At 33.2% G+C, this 22726-nt stretch overlaps 1 protein-coding gene across 2 annotated transcripts in view; it reads right to left on the bottom strand.

The window, feature by feature from the left end:
- The window catches only part of LOC147064824 (uncharacterized), an 873679-nt gene that overhangs the window by 435190 nt on the left and 415763 nt on the right, over window positions 1–22726 (bottom strand). For both annotated transcript variants that reach the window (XM_085957379.1, XM_085957380.1), the window contains exon 3: window positions 21637–21747. In XM_085957379.1, the coding sequence (XP_085813505.1) occupies window positions 21637–21747 (111 nt within the window). The remainder of the gene's footprint in view (window positions 1–21636; window positions 21748–22726) is intronic.

Raw genomic sequence — 22726 nt, 5'->3', positions numbered from 1 at the left:
ATGCGACATTTTAGTTTGAAAAAAGCAGCTAGTGTCGCAAGCAACCAATTTTATTCGACACCCTGTATGATTCCGAAAATTCGCACCGGTACACGTCCAGAAGTAGCGATCGTATTCGTTTCGGCTAGCCACGTGACTCGCCGTGAATGGTCTCGCCTAAGGATTCCAATCTCGGGATCTCGAACTATTTTCGATACCTATGAATCCCGGGTTTGGTAACCATAATCCCGAAACTTTCGGGATTGAGTTTTTTTATCAATTTTTATGGAAAAAAATAAAAATGAAAATAAAACAGAAAATATACTTTTAATAACATACAAATACATTAGAAATAAACTGAGTTTGAATGAAGTTTGATTTATTACCCATGTGTTGTCAATTCATTTTATTTTTTCACATAAATTAATAAAAATGAGAAACATTGGAAAAAACAATGCTTCGTACTTTTAACAAAGTGATTCCACCATGTTTTTAATGCACTTGTCATATTTTTAATTTTAATTGAACTTGTATTGTTATCTTTTCATAAATAAATAAAACTGTTTTACTTTCACATTATTATTTATACATATTACAATATTATTTACTCCATTAAACCTATGTATTTCCAAGATTGAAAGCACACAATATTAACAATAAATGTCTTAAATAGTATAAATTATACAAAATTTATTTTTGACTGATTTTATCAACGTTATTTGTATATACAGAAATTTTATACAAACTATTGAAAAAAATACCAATCTCGGGACCAGTCCTGGGATCCCGAGATCGTCAAATCATAATCCCGAAATCCCGGGATCAAGATTTTGGCTCGGGATTGAATTCATTAGTCTCGCCTATGTGCATATAAGAAAGTCGCCACATTACAACCAATTTGGATGTATGATTATATCTCAGACGATACGATTTATAATGTACGACATGGTCCCGGAAAGAGATGGCCACACAGCACTGAGCATGGAGCATGGTTCATGGAGCATTGCATACAGTAATCTTCTAATTATATTAGATTCAATAAGAACATTGAAGGTATACTTGCTGACCTACTTTTGAATCATTCAGAATTTTAAATAAACATTATTATACAATATGATTTTATTTCTAATTTACTTAATTAACCTATTTTTTTGTCTTACCCTTATATTCCGGTGGTTATTATTATGTATTTTTGAAGTGTTTTATTTAGACGTGAATTTTATCTCAATGCGATACAGCAATCGGTTTCCGATACAACATTTCACAATGAACTGTGATATGGGCAACTGCATACGTACAATTTTAAGAATACGATATCTACCGAGTGAAAACTCATATTTCTCAATAATATTATATTTCAATTATAAGTACAAGTACATTTATTATTTCTGTTTATTATTTTATATCGTAAACGTTTTTAATAACTTTACTTTGAAATATTATTAGTTTTATACACGATATATTATTAAAAGAAAAAAACAATTCACATTTAAAATTAATGTTATAAAATATAAAATACGAATACAGAGCTCTCCTGTCGCAATCTTTCCTTTATAAACAGCCAACCAGCACGCACTAGTATGTCCCGAAAACCACCATAATTTTACAGGAACTTCAGGAGGTAAGGCGATGGCGTGGTCCGGGCATATAAAGACGTATATCATTTACCATTTACCCGCCAACCAAACGCATTCATTATCCACAATATTGCAGCGAAGCATATTATGCCAGACGAGAGATTATTATCGGAATTAAGTTTTTTACGTTTAACAAATTTTTGAGGGAATAATCTGACTCTATATGGTAACACTGGACTGAATTTCTGAATTTATGAAAGCTTATACATATATGTTTATCAAAAGATATATAGTGTACTAAACTTTTCTCTCAACAAGTTTATTGTGTCACGAGCTGTATGGCATGTTGTACCATCTTGTTGGAATCATATATCGTCCCGATCAAAATCATCTTATAATTTATTCATGCCAGAAAAAAATAGTCAAATCATGTTTCTGTAACGCTCTCTATTGACAGTGACTGCACTGTTGTTTTCGTTTTCAAAAAACTACGGCCCAATTACATCTCGAGACCATAAACCACACCAAACTATTAGTTTTGTGGATGTAAATATGTTTCAAGAACACAAAAGACGAATAAAACAAAAGTTCCTTTATCATGGATAAAATAAATTATGATAATAATATCAAAATATATGGTTTTATTCTCAATATTAGCACGACAACGTTCGCAATAATACCGATCACAAAGTCATCATCATCAGCCGGGGTCAATCCACTACTGGATGAAGACCTCCCTAAGCTTCTTCCAACTCTCTCGGTCCTGTGTCTTTCGCCGCCATGTATTTCCGCCGAACTTCACCAGTTCGCCAGCGGCTTTTAGGGCGACCCTGTGCCCGTTTCGTGCTCTTTGGGTACCACTGGATGACGGCATTTGTACAGCGGCCGTTCTTTCAGCGAGAAATGTGCCCCGCCCATCTCCATTTCAGCTGTTTGGCAATGTCTATTACATCGCGTACTTCTGTCTGCTATCACAGCGTAATACTCATTTATTAAATGAGAAATAAAGGAAATATGTTGATATCTTTATGCAAAATTTACAGATTATTCAGACTATGCTCTAAAAAATATCCTCACATCAAGGATTTTTTTTTTAATTTTCAAATTATATACGTATACGTATAACAAAATTCGTTTTTTGCTCCAAATTAAACATAGTGATAATAGGGCACAAGCTTGCAGGTTACTGTTATAATATATTATTTTGTGATATGATTACAATTTGACTTTGATTAAGTTTGTCATAATACCAAGCAGTGGGCATAGAAAATAATAGAATGTATGCAGGGAGGGTTTCTGCTCGCACCCCAAAAATGACATCTTCGTCCGCCGAGATGCATTGTTGCCGAATGGCAAGTGGCAAAATGTCACTCACTCAAATGACGTGGCACTTTCACTTACTCGCATTAACATTACGTCATTCAATTTGACTTGCCCATTTTTCCGGCCACACAAGTCGGATTGTTTGTGGGGCACGGCTCGCAGGAAACGAGAAAAGGGATCTTTTAAAATATGACTTTCCATCATTGAATTTGGACAGCGGAAATTTTTTGACTCAAATGACACAATCAATCCGTCAGAAGATTTAAAAGTGGGGCTCGAACCAGTTCAAATCAGTCATGATAAATTAAATAATATGCGTAGGTATTATTTCTCACGAATTGAGTATAAAATATTCCATAAAGCATAACAAAAAACCTGCTACTAACATCAAACGGGTTCATAACATAACCTCTAACCAGTATTAATATAATATATGTAATAATAAGAAAATAAATAGATAAATGAGGCGTCTAATTCCAAAAAGCGATAAGTCCACATTTGGTCAAAATCAAGAAAAAATAAGCACGTATTCTTTGTATAATTTTACACAATATGTATTGATCTATACATTCCAAAACGCGACATAACCCTACGAAAAAAAATATTTTAAGTCTCGATTTATTACAAAAAGCGCCAAGTCCGTGTTTCATATTATTTAAAGCTTGGTAGATTTCGAGCGTGTTTAAGTCAACCAATAAGGGAACGTTCAATATTGAAAAGAGCGTCTCCCACGCTGTATCATCTGGTAAACTCATGACAGTGCCACGTAAATATGTGCCTTATGCGGAATAAATTAAAAAGTGAGGTACAAGTAGCGCTACGTCCAATTTTATTTTGCCTATATTTATTACATTTAAGAGTTTGTCAGCTGAAACAAATTGCCATTTGGTTCTAATTTCGACATAGAATACAACGGAAAAAATGATCTCACCCGAAAATATTGAATTGTGGACTTATCGCTTTTTGTAATTAGACGCCTCAAATGTAAAAAAAATATTTTTAGAACACTATTACATCATTTTCATCTTAGAGCTGGAGTGCCACTTCATAACTTTGCACTCCGGCTTTAGGATGATAATGGTGTAAAATATTCTAAAAATATTCTAAAATATTTTTGAGTAAGCTACGTTCAAACATAATTTTTGAGTGTTTCTTATTCTAAAAGGGTATGATTTCCCTTACATTCAAAATAACACTTAAAATTGCAACAGAACTAGAAATACTCTAATATTATGTTTGAACCTAGCTTACTCAACAAAAACCAGAATGGACTTGGTTCACTATACTTGTGAACCACTCATATTATCTATCTACATATATTAATTCAAGTATATATCATTTGACCTAATTTTATGCTAGGTAATCAAGCAAGGAGGCGGATTAGTATAGAAAAAGTGCAAAGTTATAAAGCATATACTCTATTGGCCGACCAAATGCTCTGTAATATGACAATAACGATAAAACTCTCTAACTAATATATAAACTACTTCGGTGTGTTGAATAATCTTTGAATGTATATAAAACATAGGTACATAGTGTACTAGTCCCACGTAACATCCACTCGGACAGGATATCTACCATATTTGAGGCACAAAGGCAATAATGCGCGGTCGTAGGAGAGATAAAGGTTCCCCTATCTGTGTTTTAAACAGGCAAGGCAATTCGCCTGATGTACGCTGCACTTTTTCGACTTGAAAAAAGAGAGGCCATGTTACATAGAATTGTATATGAAACAACGATGCCTAACAATCCACCACCAGTCTAACATTACCTGATATTCGTATCCGGCGAATTGAATGTATGCAGTTAGCCATATCATAATTTTCCGTGAGTTGTTGTATCGGAGACTGACGGTCGTACAGCATTGAGATTAAAGTCATGACTAAATAAAACACTTAATAAGTAATAAAACTAGTTACATAAGTACATTATTACATAATTACAAGATAAAAAGAACTTTTTACATACCACGTTTTTAAATTTTCTGTTGAATCATATAAACTTGACAATTCTATGTATTAATAAAAACTTTTTATTGTACTTGATAGAAATACTGAATAAATATTATAGAATACAGAAATGTCATTTTGACATTTCATTTTGATTTCCATAGTAACGCACGTATATATTAATAATTTAGTTGCAAGGACCCACTTAGCAACCAATAATAGTGAGTAGTAAATATTACTTTTTTACTTATTTTTAACGAATTTTTCCGAAACATACAAAACAGAATTAACTGAAAATGAATTCAATTCTGCTTAAAGATGGCCAAAAGAAAAGAATCCATTGTCGTCGTGTTCTGATATATTCTAAAAGTTTCAAATGTCTTCCATTCAGTTGTCGGGAAGTTAGTTAAAAATCTTGGACAAACAAGAAAAAATCTGTACCAGACAAACAAGAATACGAGCTAATAAAAACGTGGTAGAATACAATGATACCTATAATAATTACACTTAAAGCTCTTGGATAACACACTAATTTCTTAAATATACACCACTTTTTGACATTTTCACTGCGATTTATGTACTCCCAAAATATATTCAATTTTAAACGATTTCTTAGAGAAATTCTCATTTTCAAAATCGATTTTCATACATTTCGGTGGTTTCCTCAACAATTAATTTCGTGTTATCCAAATACATTTTTAGTGCGCTTAGAACATTCAATATACTTTGTCAAACTTTCGATGATTTCATTTATAGGGTGATTACGATTATAGGGTTAATAAACTTATAAATTCATATAAAACTGCGATATGTTATATTCTTTACACAAATATCAGTAGGTAAATAAATTATAAATGCAATCATATCATATATATTTATATAAATTAATTATGACTGTTCAAAAGTAGACTAATAAGTATCAAGTCGTATCTATCAAAATATTTGATAATAATGACAACGTTATTTTCAGATATTTGATACCAATCAATATTAAATTAATGTTATTATTCATTTATTTATTAGAAAAGAGTATTGTGGCATTACAGCAATGGCCAATGCACCATAATACTTATTTTTTTTTTAGAATTATTAATAACCATGTCCTTGTTTTTTCGTACAAAGTGGTTGTTAGTAATTTTGAACAATCACAAACACCCAGGCTTTGAGAAAAACACATAAATATTATGTCCTCACCGGGAATCGAACCCAGAACTCTCGGGCGGAAGGCCAGTGCCTTACCCACTGCACCACGAGAGCCGCTATAATCCATAATTAAATACAATACAAAATTATAAATAGTAATGAAATCAATAAAAAGACCTTGTCATTAATAACAACTAGTATAAAATACGAAAGAAAAAGAGAATTAATGTTTTTATGTAAATATTAAAATAAAATAATAAAAACAATTAATTATAAATTTAACATATTTAACACGTCCAGAAACATTATACAATGATAAAAAAAATAAAACAACCTTTATGATGCTATAAAAAAGGTTAATCGCACGATACACAACATCATGAAACATCACTTTTTTCACTGCTATTGAATCTAATAGAATTGATAAATTGTCAGCAATGCTCCACGAACAACGCGTAATTTTTTGATCTCAATGCTATACAGTCATATTTTTCGGTACGATAGCTCACGGTAATCGGTGATATGAACATTTTCCATGTAACCCCCGATATTAATTAATAACATTTTAAATATAAAATATCTAATTCCTTTACCACTGAGTGTGAAAATAGTTGTTAAGTTATAATATGTAAATATTTATCGTATTTTATAATAATAATTATGATACATGTTTCTTTTACATTTTGTTATGATGTGAAAACACGAATACTGAGTGATACACAATATTAAAGGAAAAGAAAATGTATACATTTCTTGGCGAAGAACTTAGTGCTAATGGTGATGTTTTCATAGCGAAACTCTTGACGGTGGATTTTGTCTATGTGGAGTGGAGTTTTATCCCTGCGATTCTAGTGGTCGCAAGATGACCCTAACAGCTGACATTAAGTGCGAGAGGGAAAATAATGACGGCGATGAGTAGATAAGACAAAGAGGAAATTGAAGAATGTATGTTTGTACTTACAAATACTTGCAGTAAAAAATGTATTCTAGAAAACGATACTGACCCATTACACATAGAGGTATATTATATATGAAGTAAGGTATATTAAAAATAATTGTTTGTTTACCTACGTAAAAGTTACCCATTTTAATTCAATGAATTTTCTAGTCGTATTTCAAAATGAATCATGTTCTTTATTTTAAAAATGTTATTTGAGCCAATTTGTATCAAAATCCCTACTATACCTTCCGATTCTTTATGTTTCTTGTGCATATTTTAATCAAATGTCAAATTGATCATCACAAGGCTCATAAATCAATTACACAGTTTAACTAATAAATGAAATTAAAACAAATAAATGTGTATTTTTAGTTATTATTTGGAGTGGGGTCGTGGACACTCAAAGGACGACTGGAACGGTTTGTATTATCTGTTAGACAAGCTTACAAATTGTCGAATATGAAAAAGACCAAAGAAATTATCAAAGAAATAAAAACATGAAAATTGGCAGACTTTTGCCACATCATGCGGCATTCCGAAGTCCGGTTTACGTGGCCCAGGTAGAAGAATATGTCCTGGCTCAAGAGCCTCAGAGAGTGGTTTGAGCTCAGCATACTATTCCCATTTAGAGCAGCGATAAACAGGGAGAAAAAAGTCGAACTCATCGCCGACGTCCGATAACGAATGTGGCATGAAAAGAAGAAATAAACAGCAAAATAACAAGATGAATGCGCACACCTGAACAGACCATGCCATTTGAAGCTTTGAGTGATATAACCGTGACAGTGTTTGCGCAAATGACCTGAGAGGTAAGAGTACGAGACTCTGCATCAACAAGGTTAAGTTCACCATACCCCTTCGAACTACCACCACCAACCATTACAGTCCATTTAAATTGTCGCCAAATATATGAATTTTTACTAGTAGCAATATCAGTATCATATTTTTACCACGTTTTTCTTAGCTCGTATTCTTGTTTGTCCGGTGGTTGTTTATCCAGTACAAATCTTGTAATCGATTTTTAACTAACTTCCCGACTAGCTAGACATTTGAAACTTTTAGGATATATCAGAACACGATACCAATGCATTCTTTTAATATTTTTAACCATCTTTAAGTAGAATTGAATTCATTTTCAGTTAATTTTGTTTTGTATGAAAAGTTATTTCGGAAGAAATCCGTAATCCAGTCCACTATTATCGGTTGCTAAGGGGTGGTCCTAGCAACTAAATTATTAATAGGTATATACGTCCGTTACTACGGAAATCAAAATGACATTTCAGTATTCTATATTTGTTTGTTTGTTGCAAAATAGCAAAAAAACGATTTGTTGACAATTGCCTTATTTGTCCTAAATTATTAATACATTTGCGAAAATTTTAAAAACGTGGTATATAAAAAGTTTTTTTTTATCTTGTACTTAATTATTTTACAATAAAATTCATTCATTATTATGTATGCAATAATGGTTTTCCATGAAGCAAATAAGGCATCGCTTTGACAGAATCTTCAAGAGATGTGTAATTTACAACTCATAACCACCATAGAAACCCATTTAGAGGAATAACTAATCCTATATTATTTCTAACGAGTGGCAGTTTATCACGTAGGCAAAGTTTTTCCGAGGGGCGCTTCAAACCTATCAAAACAAATAATAAAGAAACTAGTAAAAATATCTTGAATACTTCATAAACCTAATAACCCTAATAAGGCTTTGGAATCGCATCAGGGGGCTGAAAATGATGTAATTTTTTTAAAGCCTAATAGTTTTTGTGATTGTTTCACTGCTACCACGCTACTGGCATTGTACCTCATGGCCAGCTGTAGTATTAACAATGAAAATTCTATACGTAAGCGACAAGATTATTTCGTGACATAACTATAAAGCGCTGTTATAAATTGACAAATTTTATTCGAAATTAATGGAAGAACTCAATAAATAACTTCCCTGAAAAGATTTTTTTTAAATGCCATTATCGTATGTCAATGTTTTTAAAAGTATTTCCGTCTTAACTGGGGTTATATTTTTTTTACATTCTTCCGTATGCAGTCAGACACTTAATGGTGTCCCTGTATAATATTATTACTGTAGAAAAATAATCTTTTTACGCCATACTTAGTTGGGAGAAACGTATTTTCTTTGCATTAGTCTTAAGAAAACAACCACAGATGACTCGCCAACCGCAGACGCATGCAACATGGCGAGTAATCCGGGCACTCGTTCCTCTTAAGCTTTGGCTACGGCAAACTAACTTAAGGGTTGCAGATCATGTTGCTTTCTTCACAATCAGTGGCGCAGGAGAAAATATATCATAATATATCATAGGTATACCGTGATAAATAATATGTGTGTTTATATGGTTTTATATTAAATGGTCAGTATTTTTATTCACTTATGTAGGACGCAGAATATGAAAAATAAAAGGCTCGATCTTTGATATCTGTACCTATCTGTAAGGGTCCGTTCATACAAATTCAGTAACATCCGATCTTAATAAGACGTATCACGAGACCACGTTTGACTGTGAATCATCAGTATTTTTTATGACTGGGAATGTCTGAGGAACAGTTACCCAAAACTTAGGTCGCCATGTGTTCGAGTGACTGAATGACTGAATTTACATGACTTTAAGTTAAAAGTACCCATGAGAGATAGGGACACATAGAGACAAAATTAAAAATAAAATGGTAAATACAAAATCTATTACAAAACTGTCGAACAATCTGAGTAAGGTGATCTTTACATTGATAGTATGGCGCTACAATTGACAATATAAGCAAGCTGATTTATACGTCTGGGGCAACTCTTCCCTTTTCATACAAATTGAAAAGGTTTTTCGAATACGGCATTCATAATTATGTGAAAATTATAAAAAACAGTTGATCTGTTCATCAAAATTTAAATTCATATATTTATATTCACACGTAGAGATATAATTGGAAGGTTATAAATTTAAATAAAATTTAAGATTTTGAGACGGGATTTTGACACTGCTTACAGGTGGCACATTGCCTAGGGCCGTCGCTGTAGGCACAAATTAAATGAATATAGTTGACAAATGAACTCTACCCACATTACAGCAATAGGCCATTCTATGCACTGTTCCAGCAATCAGAAAGTGAAGCTGGTTGCCGCTACCACGTACACAAACGCTAATTTTATTTATTATGCCTTGTGGTCGCTGGTAACCATGGTTACGGAGACCATTCGACATTGCGTCAGGCCTCTTATGAAGATATCAACATTTTCCAAAACCCTAAATGAACCTGTATTTTTTATAATGAATAAATAAATCTATATACTCATAATATAATATTATATATATTTTAATGTAATATGAGTAGTTTATATAAAGGACAAATGATGAGATAAAAATAATGGTACTAGAAGAAGTTAGGTGAAGCTTTTATCTGTCAGATTAGCATTCCATCTGTTACTGATTAATTATATTTCATATAAAACAAGAAAAACATAACAATTTAATATACTTATAGCAAATATAAATCGACTGCCTGATTATTATTGTTGGTCTGGTATCGCATTGTTTAATACTTCAGTAAAAACATAAATTGAAAATTATCCAAGTAATAATAGGTTGTTTTAATATTATTTGTCGTATTTTTTGTTAGTATGCCACTGACAAAGAAAAGATAGTGCAGGGGCGTTCTTGAAGCTTACACGGGGAAGCCGTGATGCTGCGAGGGTTGAAAGCTGAGCTTCCCACAACGCAATTCCTGCAGAACACTTTCTCTTTGATACTCGTATAACCAAAATGTTTTAGCATTAAAAGTAGTAGGTAGTGTACTCATAAAAATGGTAATACTTTACTTGGAGGTAATAATTGAGTATTTATAAACATGAAAACAGAGCTCAGCAGTTTTTTTTACTTAGATTGGTACTAGAATAGGTGCTTGTTAACAAATACTAGGTTTATTTCGTAATACATTTTGTAATTCTATGTTTAAAAGTGTTTTATATATTATAGTGTTTACAATAAAAAACCTTTTAAAATGGTTTTGTTGTAAATCACTTTTTGTTAATTTTAATGTAATTATATTTCTATTAAAACTGTTTTATTGGTGGTAGAGTTATACATTGGTACCTAAGGGAAACTAAACGACCGCATAGATACCCTAAAACTCGCTGTTAGGTAGATGTACGTGTCAGCGAAGAACTAAGGAAACTAAAACCTAACCCAGCTGATGATGATGATGATAGTAATATTTATTGGACTTCTTAGTCATACATATCCGCCGGGAGGATGAAGAAATAGAAGTAGTTATCTATTTAGACAGTTCCTGAGAGAAGCTGCCTGATGGCCTAATCATCCAAATCATGATCCTCACTCATGAATTTCCAGTGAAAAAATAAGTTATATTTAGTATAATCATGCCCGTTCCTAAAAATATCATACGAGACTCTACAGAGTGGATGTTTGTATTAACAGATTTTTGTGAATTTTCAATTTATTTATTTTTAACATATTGTGGACATTACAAATTATAAGTTTAAGACGTTCACAATATGACATGAAACATTATTATAATGAAGAAAAAGAAGTAATAAAGCGATAAAAATGAAAATATAAAAAGACAACATAATATAAACATACAAAAGCAGTGACAATACAATTATACATCTATAGAAGTTCAAATAAGTACACCGAGTTTTTTAAGGAGGCCGTATTTTAAGAATTTATAAAATAGCGTCCATTTAAACTCACCCTCTCGCAAATGGAATATACAACACCCGAAGCAATTTGGCTGAACATAGTTATCGTCCTCCCAATTGGCATTACCAGTGGCAGGTTGGTTCTGCACCTTGGGATAATAAACAACTGATGCTGAAACCGGCACACCGGTTAGGAATAACTATAATAGAGGGCACACGATGATCACCCAGATAATATAATACACAGAGAAAAAGCTTTATCTTTTGGTTACATTAAGCATACATAATTTCATTAATTAAGCTTGCGTTTGTATAGTAAAAGCTTCGATATAATGGTTTTAAAAACATATTTTTTTATTGATTATACGATACATCAGTTATTTCTGTTGACAGCATCAATCATATTCGTAAGATACTTAACCGTTATCTCAACCTGACAACTCAAATACTGTAGAATTTATAAGAAACACTTTATTTTTAAAACTATACGAGTTTTATACTGAATATTTTTTAAAGTTTTTACTAAAAAGCTGTTTGATTGGAAAACATAAAAATTCACCATGCTCTATTGCATTGCTTGTAGAAATAAATATCATCGGACATTGGCACTTATATATACCGAACTCGCTGAGATAAAAGCACATTTTATTTATCTTCCCTTTAGCCTGCACTTTAGTGTCCGTCGGTATTTTTATAGGTCCGTTAAGACGGTCAGATACCGCTCCCGCAGCAGCCTTGCGAAAGCTCTTAAGAGGGGCTTACTGCACTGAAAAGTGTTTCCGCCGCACCACCGTCGAAGCCTATTTCTGCCAGATAGCCGGAATGGAAATAAAGATATCTAGCTGGATTTTTCAGCGCGTGATATGACTGTTTTTGGTAAAAACTAAACGAAACATTAGATGTATTTTATAATCATAATTTTGAAACAAAGTTATTTTACGTTACTTAATACTAAAAAATCCATCATTATTACCTTGCTTTGTTGATTTTGTCCATGACCGTACCTTAAGCCGCATTTAGACCAAGCGAGCGAATGTTTGTTCTTCCCCCACTCTAGCGAAATTCTCTTGACGTAAACGCTTTTTGTTGAGCGAGCATAAGAATTTCACTGGAGTGGGGGAAGAACAAACATTCGCTCGCTTGGTCTAAGTGCGGCTTTAGGTAAACCATATGGACACCACGCGGTGTTTTGAAGAGCTAGTCAAATTGAGTCCGGTACAATGTCGCATCTTCATCAGAAGTGACAAGAAGCCGCATGGTTTGCTATCAGAAAGTTATACAATCAACCTGCATAAATCCAATGAGAAAGACTAGGCAGGCCTTATCCTGCAAGTACTGTGGATCCTCTCCCCCAGTTATATGGGGAAAAAATACTAAATAACTGACTTACTTCACCCTATCACGCTCCAGCATTAAACCACAGAGCAGGCACAGTGTAGTGTCTTGTATATTGGTCCATTGCCAAGTCCGGTGTCTCCCACCATTTAAGATATGCAGCGCGTAGATTGGTTTTATAGCGCCGCTATTATATGAATAAAGTCAGTCACGATAACGAAGTCCATGGAAGCTAACAACGATTAAAATTGAAATATTATGACCGCGTTTCCAATACAGATATATCCAAGACGACCCTTAGTTTTTTATCTCCATTTTGATAAAATTATTTGAGCTCTATTCGCTTAAGTTTGATATTATGTCATTTATGTTGTCAAACATCGACGGGTAAGAAATAAATTTAGTACGAAAATTTTAAAATAAATGATGTATGTAGCTTCTAAAGTCCGTGTCCAGATAAGAAATAAATGCACTGCGTGTAGAGGAAATAATGAAATTGCAATAACCACTATTGCACCGGTTGGTTATTTGTTGTTTCCACAAATTGAGTTAGAGTAAAAATATGTGTCTCGTGTGAAACACGTGTTTTGGTTTGAATGAAACAATTGCGACGAGAAAAGCGGGGGATAAGAAATAGGGAATATATAAATATTTTACATTTCATGGCAGAACAGTATACGTACAGATTTAGTGTATTTTTAGTGAATTAATATTTTCAAATGCACAAAGCTACGAAATATTTGTATGCGTAAAATCCTAGCTATAAAACTATGTCTCATATATATTTGTACGTTTAGCAGAAAAATTAAAGTAAATATTAGGTAGGTACCTACTCATAAAATATAAACTTTATTGTACTGTCCAAATTTATCTAAATATTCAATATTAATTCGATTGTGTAGGAAAAAGGGCGTAACCCTCGATTTTTCGAAAAGTGCTTTTATTAGATATTAACAATGTATAAAACTAAATACACGTTCTGTAAAAAGGAAATAAGCCGCAAATGCCGATTTACTATCTAAATTCAGGTTTTAATTAAGTTTTAATTTAAGGAAAAAAGCATTTACCCTCAATTTTAATGATTTTCTGTAATAACTTCTTTAATTATTAGTAGATCGAAAAGATATTACACCAAATCATCAATTATCATGTACTCAATGTCTATGCCTATTTTTTTATTAATATTAAACCAAAATCATTCAAAAAAACGTTTTTTGCCTCTCCTGTAAAATTTGTTCTGTGTGGGTTACGCCCTTTTTCCTAAACACGGTCGAATTGTTTATAAACATTTTATTATAATATGTCTCAACATGTTATAGATATATACATGTTGACATTAGCATATATATTACACTGAGGTCTTCGCACCTTCAAATGTGACCTCCCATTGTGCCTGCGTAAATTATTCAACCAATATTTGCTACCAGTGCTCACGTATGCGTGTGAAACATATACCATTAATGTAAAAAAAAAACCAAAAAAATCGAGTGGCGCAATGTGGCAAAGCAGGTGAAATGGTAATGGACTGGACATATCGTTTGGCGAGTGTACAACCGCTGAATAAATGCCGTCGGACAATGGTACCAAAGGGGCACTAAACGACTATAGAGAAGCTCAGTGGATGTAAGTGGCATCAGGGACTAAAGTGGAAGGAGCTAGAGAAAGCTTTCACCGAGCAGTGAATAGACCCCAGCTGATGAAACACTTTATTTAAAAAAATAATACGTAGGTTGAGTCATTTTGGCACATTTTAAGGTCGACAACAATGTTCAATTGAACATTGCTGGACTACGTTAGGTTATGTAGGTTTTGTACGGCTAGGTTATGTTTCGGGAAGGTTTGGTTATACTTATTAACATTTTTTGGCAGTTACGTACTGCTGCGCATCTATTCTATACACATGGCTGTGTCGGCGGCTATCGAGGGTAGTTTATCATATTTATGCATTGCGGTATTATAATTGTTACAATAAGTTAGCCGTCTAAACTGTTAAAACAGTCTATCTCGCTCTAAAAGTTAACACACTCAATAGAGGTGCTGTTTAGACGCACTTTTTGACAGTTCAGACGGTTAACTTATTGTAACAATAATTAACCGCCTCAATACATAAATATGATAAATTACCTTCGATAGCGCTAATCGCTAATCCTTATAATAATGTTTAACGATATGGTGGTGCATATAATTTACCTTGATATTTTGATGCAATAATAAGAAACTTGAATATATTTAATTTACCTGTATTATTGTAGGTATTTTTTTTGTGAATAAACAGGAATCGAGAGTTTAATTCATTCAGTAGAGACAAATAAAAAAAAATTATTGTTTGTATGCAGAATTTGTACATTTATCTATCTATGACTTATTGCGAAAAGCAACATTTTTTAAATAACGTATGAGATAATTTGAAAATGTTGCAATTTTCGAATAATCCAGTGAAATATTTAACCAACTTCTGAATAAAAATCAAGTTTAATTCAAAGTGTGTAAGTCAGACAATTAAAACAGTTAGCCAATAGTAACTCTCGAGCGCAACTATAGTGAAAGTTCGTAATGGTGAACTATAAAATCTAAGTGAATTGGACAAACGTGCATTATTGCCTCATTTCTGAATTCAAAGTGTCTACTACCAGATGCAACGTGCAGGGCGGAAAGCGGGAAAATTGCATTAATATCATATAATTTCTGCTATCGTACGGAGGGCAAAACGTTGCACAAATGCAACTGATGTATTATACACCGTATACACCACATGTCTCGGAAAACTTTGTTTGCCAGATTCGTTGAGAACATTAAATGTTAGGAAAATAGTAAAGCAATTGTTTATTTTTTATTAAAACGTTGATATGTACCTACTAAAAGAATATGAAATATTATTAAAAAAAAACACGGCTCAGCATTACTGTTATGATTAAAATAATATTGTTTTTAATTAAAATATATTTTAAACGCAGAATACATTACCTATTGGACTTGTCCTACTTTGAAAAATCGTAACGCAATTATTGTTTTAGGTGTTTTGTCCCGTATTCAGAAATTTCGACGTATTCAATTGGCCGTATAGTATTGAGATCATATGTATGCCTAAATAAAACACTTAACACATAATACAATCATATCGTATAATTTATATAAAAGTCTGATAGGTGCTCAAATATACTTCAGTTGCGCCATCAAGATGTAGGAGTATCACATTGTCGGGGCGAATCATCGTACGCATTATGGTCGGCCCTCTCCCACCCTCCGCGCTTCTGGCATGGCAGGAGGCACGAGTATTGACGATGGACCGATGGAAGTAGCGCGAACTTGTGCTTGTTCTATGCTTCAATGATGGAACGTGACAGGGTGAAGTAAGTAAAGTGCTCAAGTATCAAGTCAATTATTTGATAAAAATGACAGCGTTGTTATCATTATCAATATTCAAAATAATTTTAAAAACACCTGATAGGTACTTAGGTAATACGGTTTTAACCTTATTTCATTTTATTGTATTAAATTGTTATATAAACGATAATTAACTGTCAATTTATTATCAGTGTGTATTTGCCATTGGTGAGTGTGAAACCCCGCTCGCAAAAAATGACACACAAATGAAATAGTACAAAACTCAGATTAATTTGAATTTATGTTAATCATCAACAGCTGGAGTCAATCCACTGCAGGATGAAGGCCTCCCCAAGCTTCTTCTAACTCTCTCGGTCCTGTGTAATATGCTGCCACGTATTTCCACCGAACTTTACCAGTTCGTCAATCCAGCGGCTTTTAGGGCGACCCTGTGGCCGTTTCGTGCCCCATGGGTACCACTGAATGACGGCATTTGTCCAGCGGCCTTCCTTTTGGCGAGCAATGTGCCCCGCCCATCTCCATTTCAGCTGTTTGGCAACGTCTATTACATCGCGTACTCCTGTCTGCTTCTTAACCCATTCGTTTCTCTTACGGTCCTTTCGCGTGATGCCCAACATACACCTCTTCATGCCTCGCTGTGCGACTCTTAGCCTTTGAATATCGGTCGCGTTGAGGGTCCACGTCTCGCAGCCATACGTGAGCATGAGTAGCACACATTGGTTGAACACCCTACGCTTAAGACATAATGGTAGGTCACTCTTGAAGATACTATTCAGACGTCCAAAAGCACTCCATCCCAGGTTTGTTCTTCGAGCAATTTCATCGTGCATACTTCCGTCTATGGGCACCTGCTGTCGAGATAGACGTAGCTGCTGACTTGCTCGAGTTGGGTGCCAATGTATATTAATAAAACTCATAAATAAATAATGTAGTTTTATTGCCTACATATTGTAATTAATTAAAAGCTTTAAAAAATGATAATATAAGTGGCGGAATTATAGATTTTTAGGGAAAAGAAAGCTAGTGCTAACACTGCTCGGTGAAATAATTTATGACACACCATATAGCCCCCGTTATGAAATTCAAATTGCATTTTAAAGTAACGTTAATTTCATGTTTATATTTACGGCGGAGTTTCACGTGCCGGGAAATTCGCGTTTAAGTGGTGATTAGCTGCGGAAAAAAACGCTACAGAAATTGCGATTACCGTCTGGATTAATAAAAGTGCACGACTTTTCTTGCGCAATCAACCGCTTTAAAGTTGCTGAACGTATTTTAAAAGCACATACGATAAGTTGAATTGAAATTCAGTGATTTATAAAAAACGGTAACTATTTCTATTCGTATATTATTATAGGGAAGATTTTTTTATAATATTGATCGTGAGAGGTCTTTGTATTTATTAATTTTTCAATGATTGTATATTAATATATTAACAATTACACAAAATCCACAAAGAATAATTATAGAGCCAGTGAACAAAAGATATTTAAATTCATTGTGGTCTTTAATTGGTATGATACATTAATTTGTGTAGTCTGGAAGTTAAAATAACCCAATAAAAGAAAACTAAAGGTTCTCGAGACGTGGCTGGATGGGTGTATGATGTGGATTTCCTGAATTGACCACATTACCAATGAGAAGGTTTTAAGAATTAAAATTAGACCATAAAACAGCTGAGGTGTATTATTTACTCCAAGTCATATTGCTGGGAAAGATAGAAGCCAACATATTATTAAGCATATTGTGTAGAAAAATTTTCGGTACTGTTCGGTTAGGTTAAACTAACAAATAATCCAGTATATCGGGTATTTTCAAAATGTATTTTCCGCTGTATTCCTGATAACCGAACAGTACCAAATATTCTCTATTCGCTGAATGTCCAATGAGTTGTTAATGTAATTCGACTAGCACAGGATTGAGAGATTCACTGCAATTTGGTCACCAAAAGATGAAAACAGACGACACCCCCCCCCCCCCCCCAGATCTGTAATCCACAAGTATCTTCAAATTCCAGTCCACTGCAAAAAAGCGCAACCAGTCTATTTTATATAGACAAAAAAAATAATATGATAGGCAAGTAGGTAAGTAGGTAATCTAACGAATTTACAGATTTTTTAAATTAAAAATGAAAGGGGGTGGCATAAAAGCGGCACGCTGCCTAGGGACGTCACTGCATGACCAGACTGATTAAAAAAACAGCCTTTTGTTATTGCATTCAATCCCAATCAGAGTGAGACGTCAATGTGAAAAGGGACAAAAAACCTTTACTTTCCACAAAGCGATATTTCAGCCCATTAAGACGTCGTATATAAAACATCCCATTGTTTTGCGTAGAATTAAATACAGAGACATTGAAGAAGGTTACAATGGTGTAGAAAATTTCCAATTGCGAAAGGGATACTCTTCATATAAATAAGAAAATGGTTTTTGCAATTAATTAAAAATACTTCGGTACACATCACGATTATTATATTTTTTATATACTCTCTAAAGTCTCGAAATAGTTCTGCAGTTTCTCGGTCATAGACAGAAAGAAAAAAAATGATTTGAAAAGCTTATCGTGACCGGAAAGAAAGCCGCCACGAAACGGGGGTAGTTTACAAAATAGTTTGACTAAGACGACGCTACGGGACTCTAAAACACATTCAGCTGCTATACAGATGAAGGCATAAAGGGATTGCTAGAAAGATATAAATAGGACAAAAATGGTTTTCTTAAATTTAAAACTAATTTCATAATAATTACGTTTATTTCTAATTGCAATTGTAAGAATTTTTCAATGACTACCCACTAAGTGTATTTCTGGAAACACTGCCGAAAGTAGGAGATTTAATAATCTTAGGTACCATAGTCTGGCAACCTTTATTTACGGTAAATGACCAATTTGGTAGCTGCTATCAAGTCTAATAAACACGCCACCATATTTACAACAATACTTTCATACTATTATGCATTATGGACAATTATTCTGTGATCAAGTATGTCTATATTGGGCGGCGCCTAGTTGAAAAGCCGGTTTACCTTTTCATAATCTGTCGTATTCATCGTAATTCAGGTAATAATGACTTAATTTAATCATATTTTAAAAAAAAATAAGAATATTATTTGTTTATTAATTACGTCAACTACATTGATTGTATCTACGAGTGAAAATTGGACATAGTTGTGCAGAAAGTAGCCAGTCCACAAAATATAAAAAAATGAGATATGATATAGATCAGATGCGAGAAGGTTTTCTCTACGTTTTGCTGAAAATAGCCATGCCGCAAAAAAAATATTCTTGAAATAAAATACTATTTACAATTTTACATACATTTTTAATATCATGTTGTTGCTAAAGTGCCATTATCTCAGCTAGACATTATTGTGAACTGGCTACATTCTGCATAACTACGTTCAATTTATCCAATTAGCGAAGGTATACCGGAAGATAATTTTTCATCGAGGATTGACAGTAATATAGTATATCTACGAAGGTCTAGGGAAGTCGCTCTTAGGACACTCTCACCATAATATTATTGAGAAGCTTAACGAGTGTGGAGACGTGGAAAATGGTGGAGGGAAAAGCAACTGTTACCTAGTACATTTTTTTTATATCTCGCCTTCTAGGCGACTCTCGCTGTTAATAGAGGAATTTTTGACCATCTCAAAAGCGCTCTCTGTACAAATAATATTTAATTATGCCATCACCCCCTTAATTCGGTACACCAATGGTATAAACGCTTTGTAAGTGGAGGCTTGGTGGGCTACCGATAGAGGGAAATTGCGCGTATGAGATTTATTGTCGTCTACGATCCGCCTCTCACTTCAGTAATTTCACTTTGCTGTTTTTCTTATTTCAGTCCCACAAAGAACAATGCACCGGTTTCATTTCGATTCTAATGAATTGAGTTGATGTCGCATTTGAAAAGAAGGATAATTTGTTTACAAACTACCACAACTGTCAAACGAACCTAGGTAAATATATTTATTATACATATATTATAGTCCTTGTTTATCTGATAAGCTTTATCAAATTGATCGTATTTATTTATAAGTAAAAAGAATTATTCGTTATACCTATACCAAAGATGTTGGAGAAACCCTTTTTATGTCCAAACATGTAGCTACCTCAACGCAAAAGAATACAAAGTATTGGGTCCCAGCTAGACAAGGGGCCCCAAATCTCAGCCACATATGCATACATAATTTTAAAACATCTCATGGATATACCGACTACAAAAAATCAATTTAAAAAAAATCCCGACGGGACTTGAAACTATAACCGCTGTATTCGCGCCAGTGTGATTTTCTGATTAAGCTACGGACATCTTATTTAATTACGACAATTTTAACTAGTAGTTCTTACATGAATTCCTTATCAAATTGCGAAAAATGGATATTTTTACGCATGAGATGTTTTAAAATTATGTATGTTCAATATTTATTATAGAATGTTACATTTTCAAATATTAACTTATTCTTGACTAAAAAAATAGTTTATTATGATATTAATTATACCGTCTCATCATTCAAAATCAGCGGTTGGTTACGTCAGAACATAGACGTAAGATCCATCGTAGAATACATCATTACAAAGATGCTAAGTTACAGGATTTTAAACAAAACCATTTATCTTCGGGTTAGCTGCGGTAACTGGCACCTTTTTGTATTCCTTAGGCTGTGCTTTATTTGGTTGATGGCGTTATGTCTGATGATAATATGTGCAGCTTATATATTCAGATATAGTTCACAAATGTTCGGGGCTCTTATAAATATAACTCGTTGAGACAAATTTTTGAAAAGAAACACAATCGTAGAGATCGGTTGCATACTAAGTGCACTACAGCCGGTGGAAATCGGCAGACTGGTATAATTGTAGAGTATCAATTCCTTTTTACTGGTACCCTTTTTAATACTAACAAGTAAAGATATTTTTTATACAATACCGATACTAGGTATCGATAACCTTTTCTTTCGATATTATGACGGCCCTACGCATTTGGCGATAAGCTTTCTCGCTCCGTATTGAGCACCCCAAAAAAGCCAAAATTCGTAACCCTAAACAACCCGGTTGATAGTGTTTGTTTGTTTTCCTATCGGCATATAGTTTGCAATTATGCCTAAGTTGGTCAATGTAAAATAGCCGTTTACAATCTCTAATAACTCCGTGACGTTGCTCCATCATTTGTGGCACCCCCCTACGAAGCCGATTTTTATGAAGTATATAAAAAAAAGCCAAAAAAGCTGAAAACATCAAAGGAAAACTAAGAAAGCTCTCGAATTTGATTTAAGAACATTTTTTTAAAACACTTGCGTACCTATTAACGTAGTAATTTTACAAGTACCTACATATTATTATTATATTTGAGGTGAAAATAAAACGCTTACCTTAGCTAGTTGTTGCTGCAGTCTTGCAACTGCGAGGCGATCTTTCTGTGCACTCAAGGCTTCTGCTTCCAGCCTTTGTTCAAGTTGTCTTATTCTTTCCTCCAAAGCTTCCTGTAAAGACAGAAAAAGAAATTTCAATTAATATGATCAGGTATTAAAATGTTAGCCTAGTTAACCTAGTTATAATTTTACAATTTGATGATAAGAGTCACAGTCGTGACACTGGATTATGCTTCACTTGCCTTGTGCTCTGAGACTGGAGTGATTTGACACTGCAATACAATTGAAAAATAAATAAAATTATACTGCTCATAAACAACTGGCCGAACACCAGACGTATGCATTTTTTTTCATTCGCACACATCATTTTATTTAAGAAAACAAAACATTGTGGACATAACAAATCAAAATTCAGGACGTTCAAAACATAAAATTTACATTTTAACAAATATTACTTTCACAAGAGAGAGGAAGAAAATAATAATAAACATAAACAATTTTATACAATAAAATAAAGTTTCAAAAACAAAATTCAAAGTTCATCATTGAAAATGTTTGTCTTCATAGTACAATGGTGAGTTAATTATGATTAAATATTAATTATACATACAATGTAATACCTAAGGGTACACATTTAAATTTTTCTTGTATGTTTTGAAAGCATTGTTGTCCCTTTCTGTTAACGCGTTCAATTAAAAAAATGATACATATTTATATTATATATATTACATATATTTTAAATTAATTTATTACGAACCATACCTTTGTTTTTTCGCATAAAGTGGTTCAAAGAGATAATTAAAGATATCTATAAGCTATGAAAGTTTCATGAATATGTATTGGTTAAGTAGTTTTTTGAAGTTATACTTCTTTTGGCGCGTTTGGGAAATCAGATCAGAGTGTATTTTTGGAATGTGACATGTAACACATAATTCATTTTTTAACACGAAAAAAAACGCACTCGATATCACTATTATAGTTAGATTGGATGTTGGTGAAAACTAAATTCTGCCTATATTTCAATAAAGTTGGGTACATATTAATAATATTATGCAATCATTACCTTTACTTATTATACTAACGTGTCTAC

This window comes from Rhyacophila brunnea, unplaced genomic scaffold (assembly GCF_057557595.1).
Source record: "Rhyacophila brunnea isolate RB1 unplaced genomic scaffold, BYU_Rbru_1.0 scaffold_7, whole genome shotgun sequence".
Lineage (NCBI taxonomy): Eukaryota > Metazoa > Arthropoda > Insecta > Trichoptera > Rhyacophilidae > Rhyacophila > Rhyacophila brunnea.
The sequence above is the reverse complement of the archived record's forward strand: the minus strand, read 5'-3'. Positions and strand labels throughout refer to the sequence as shown.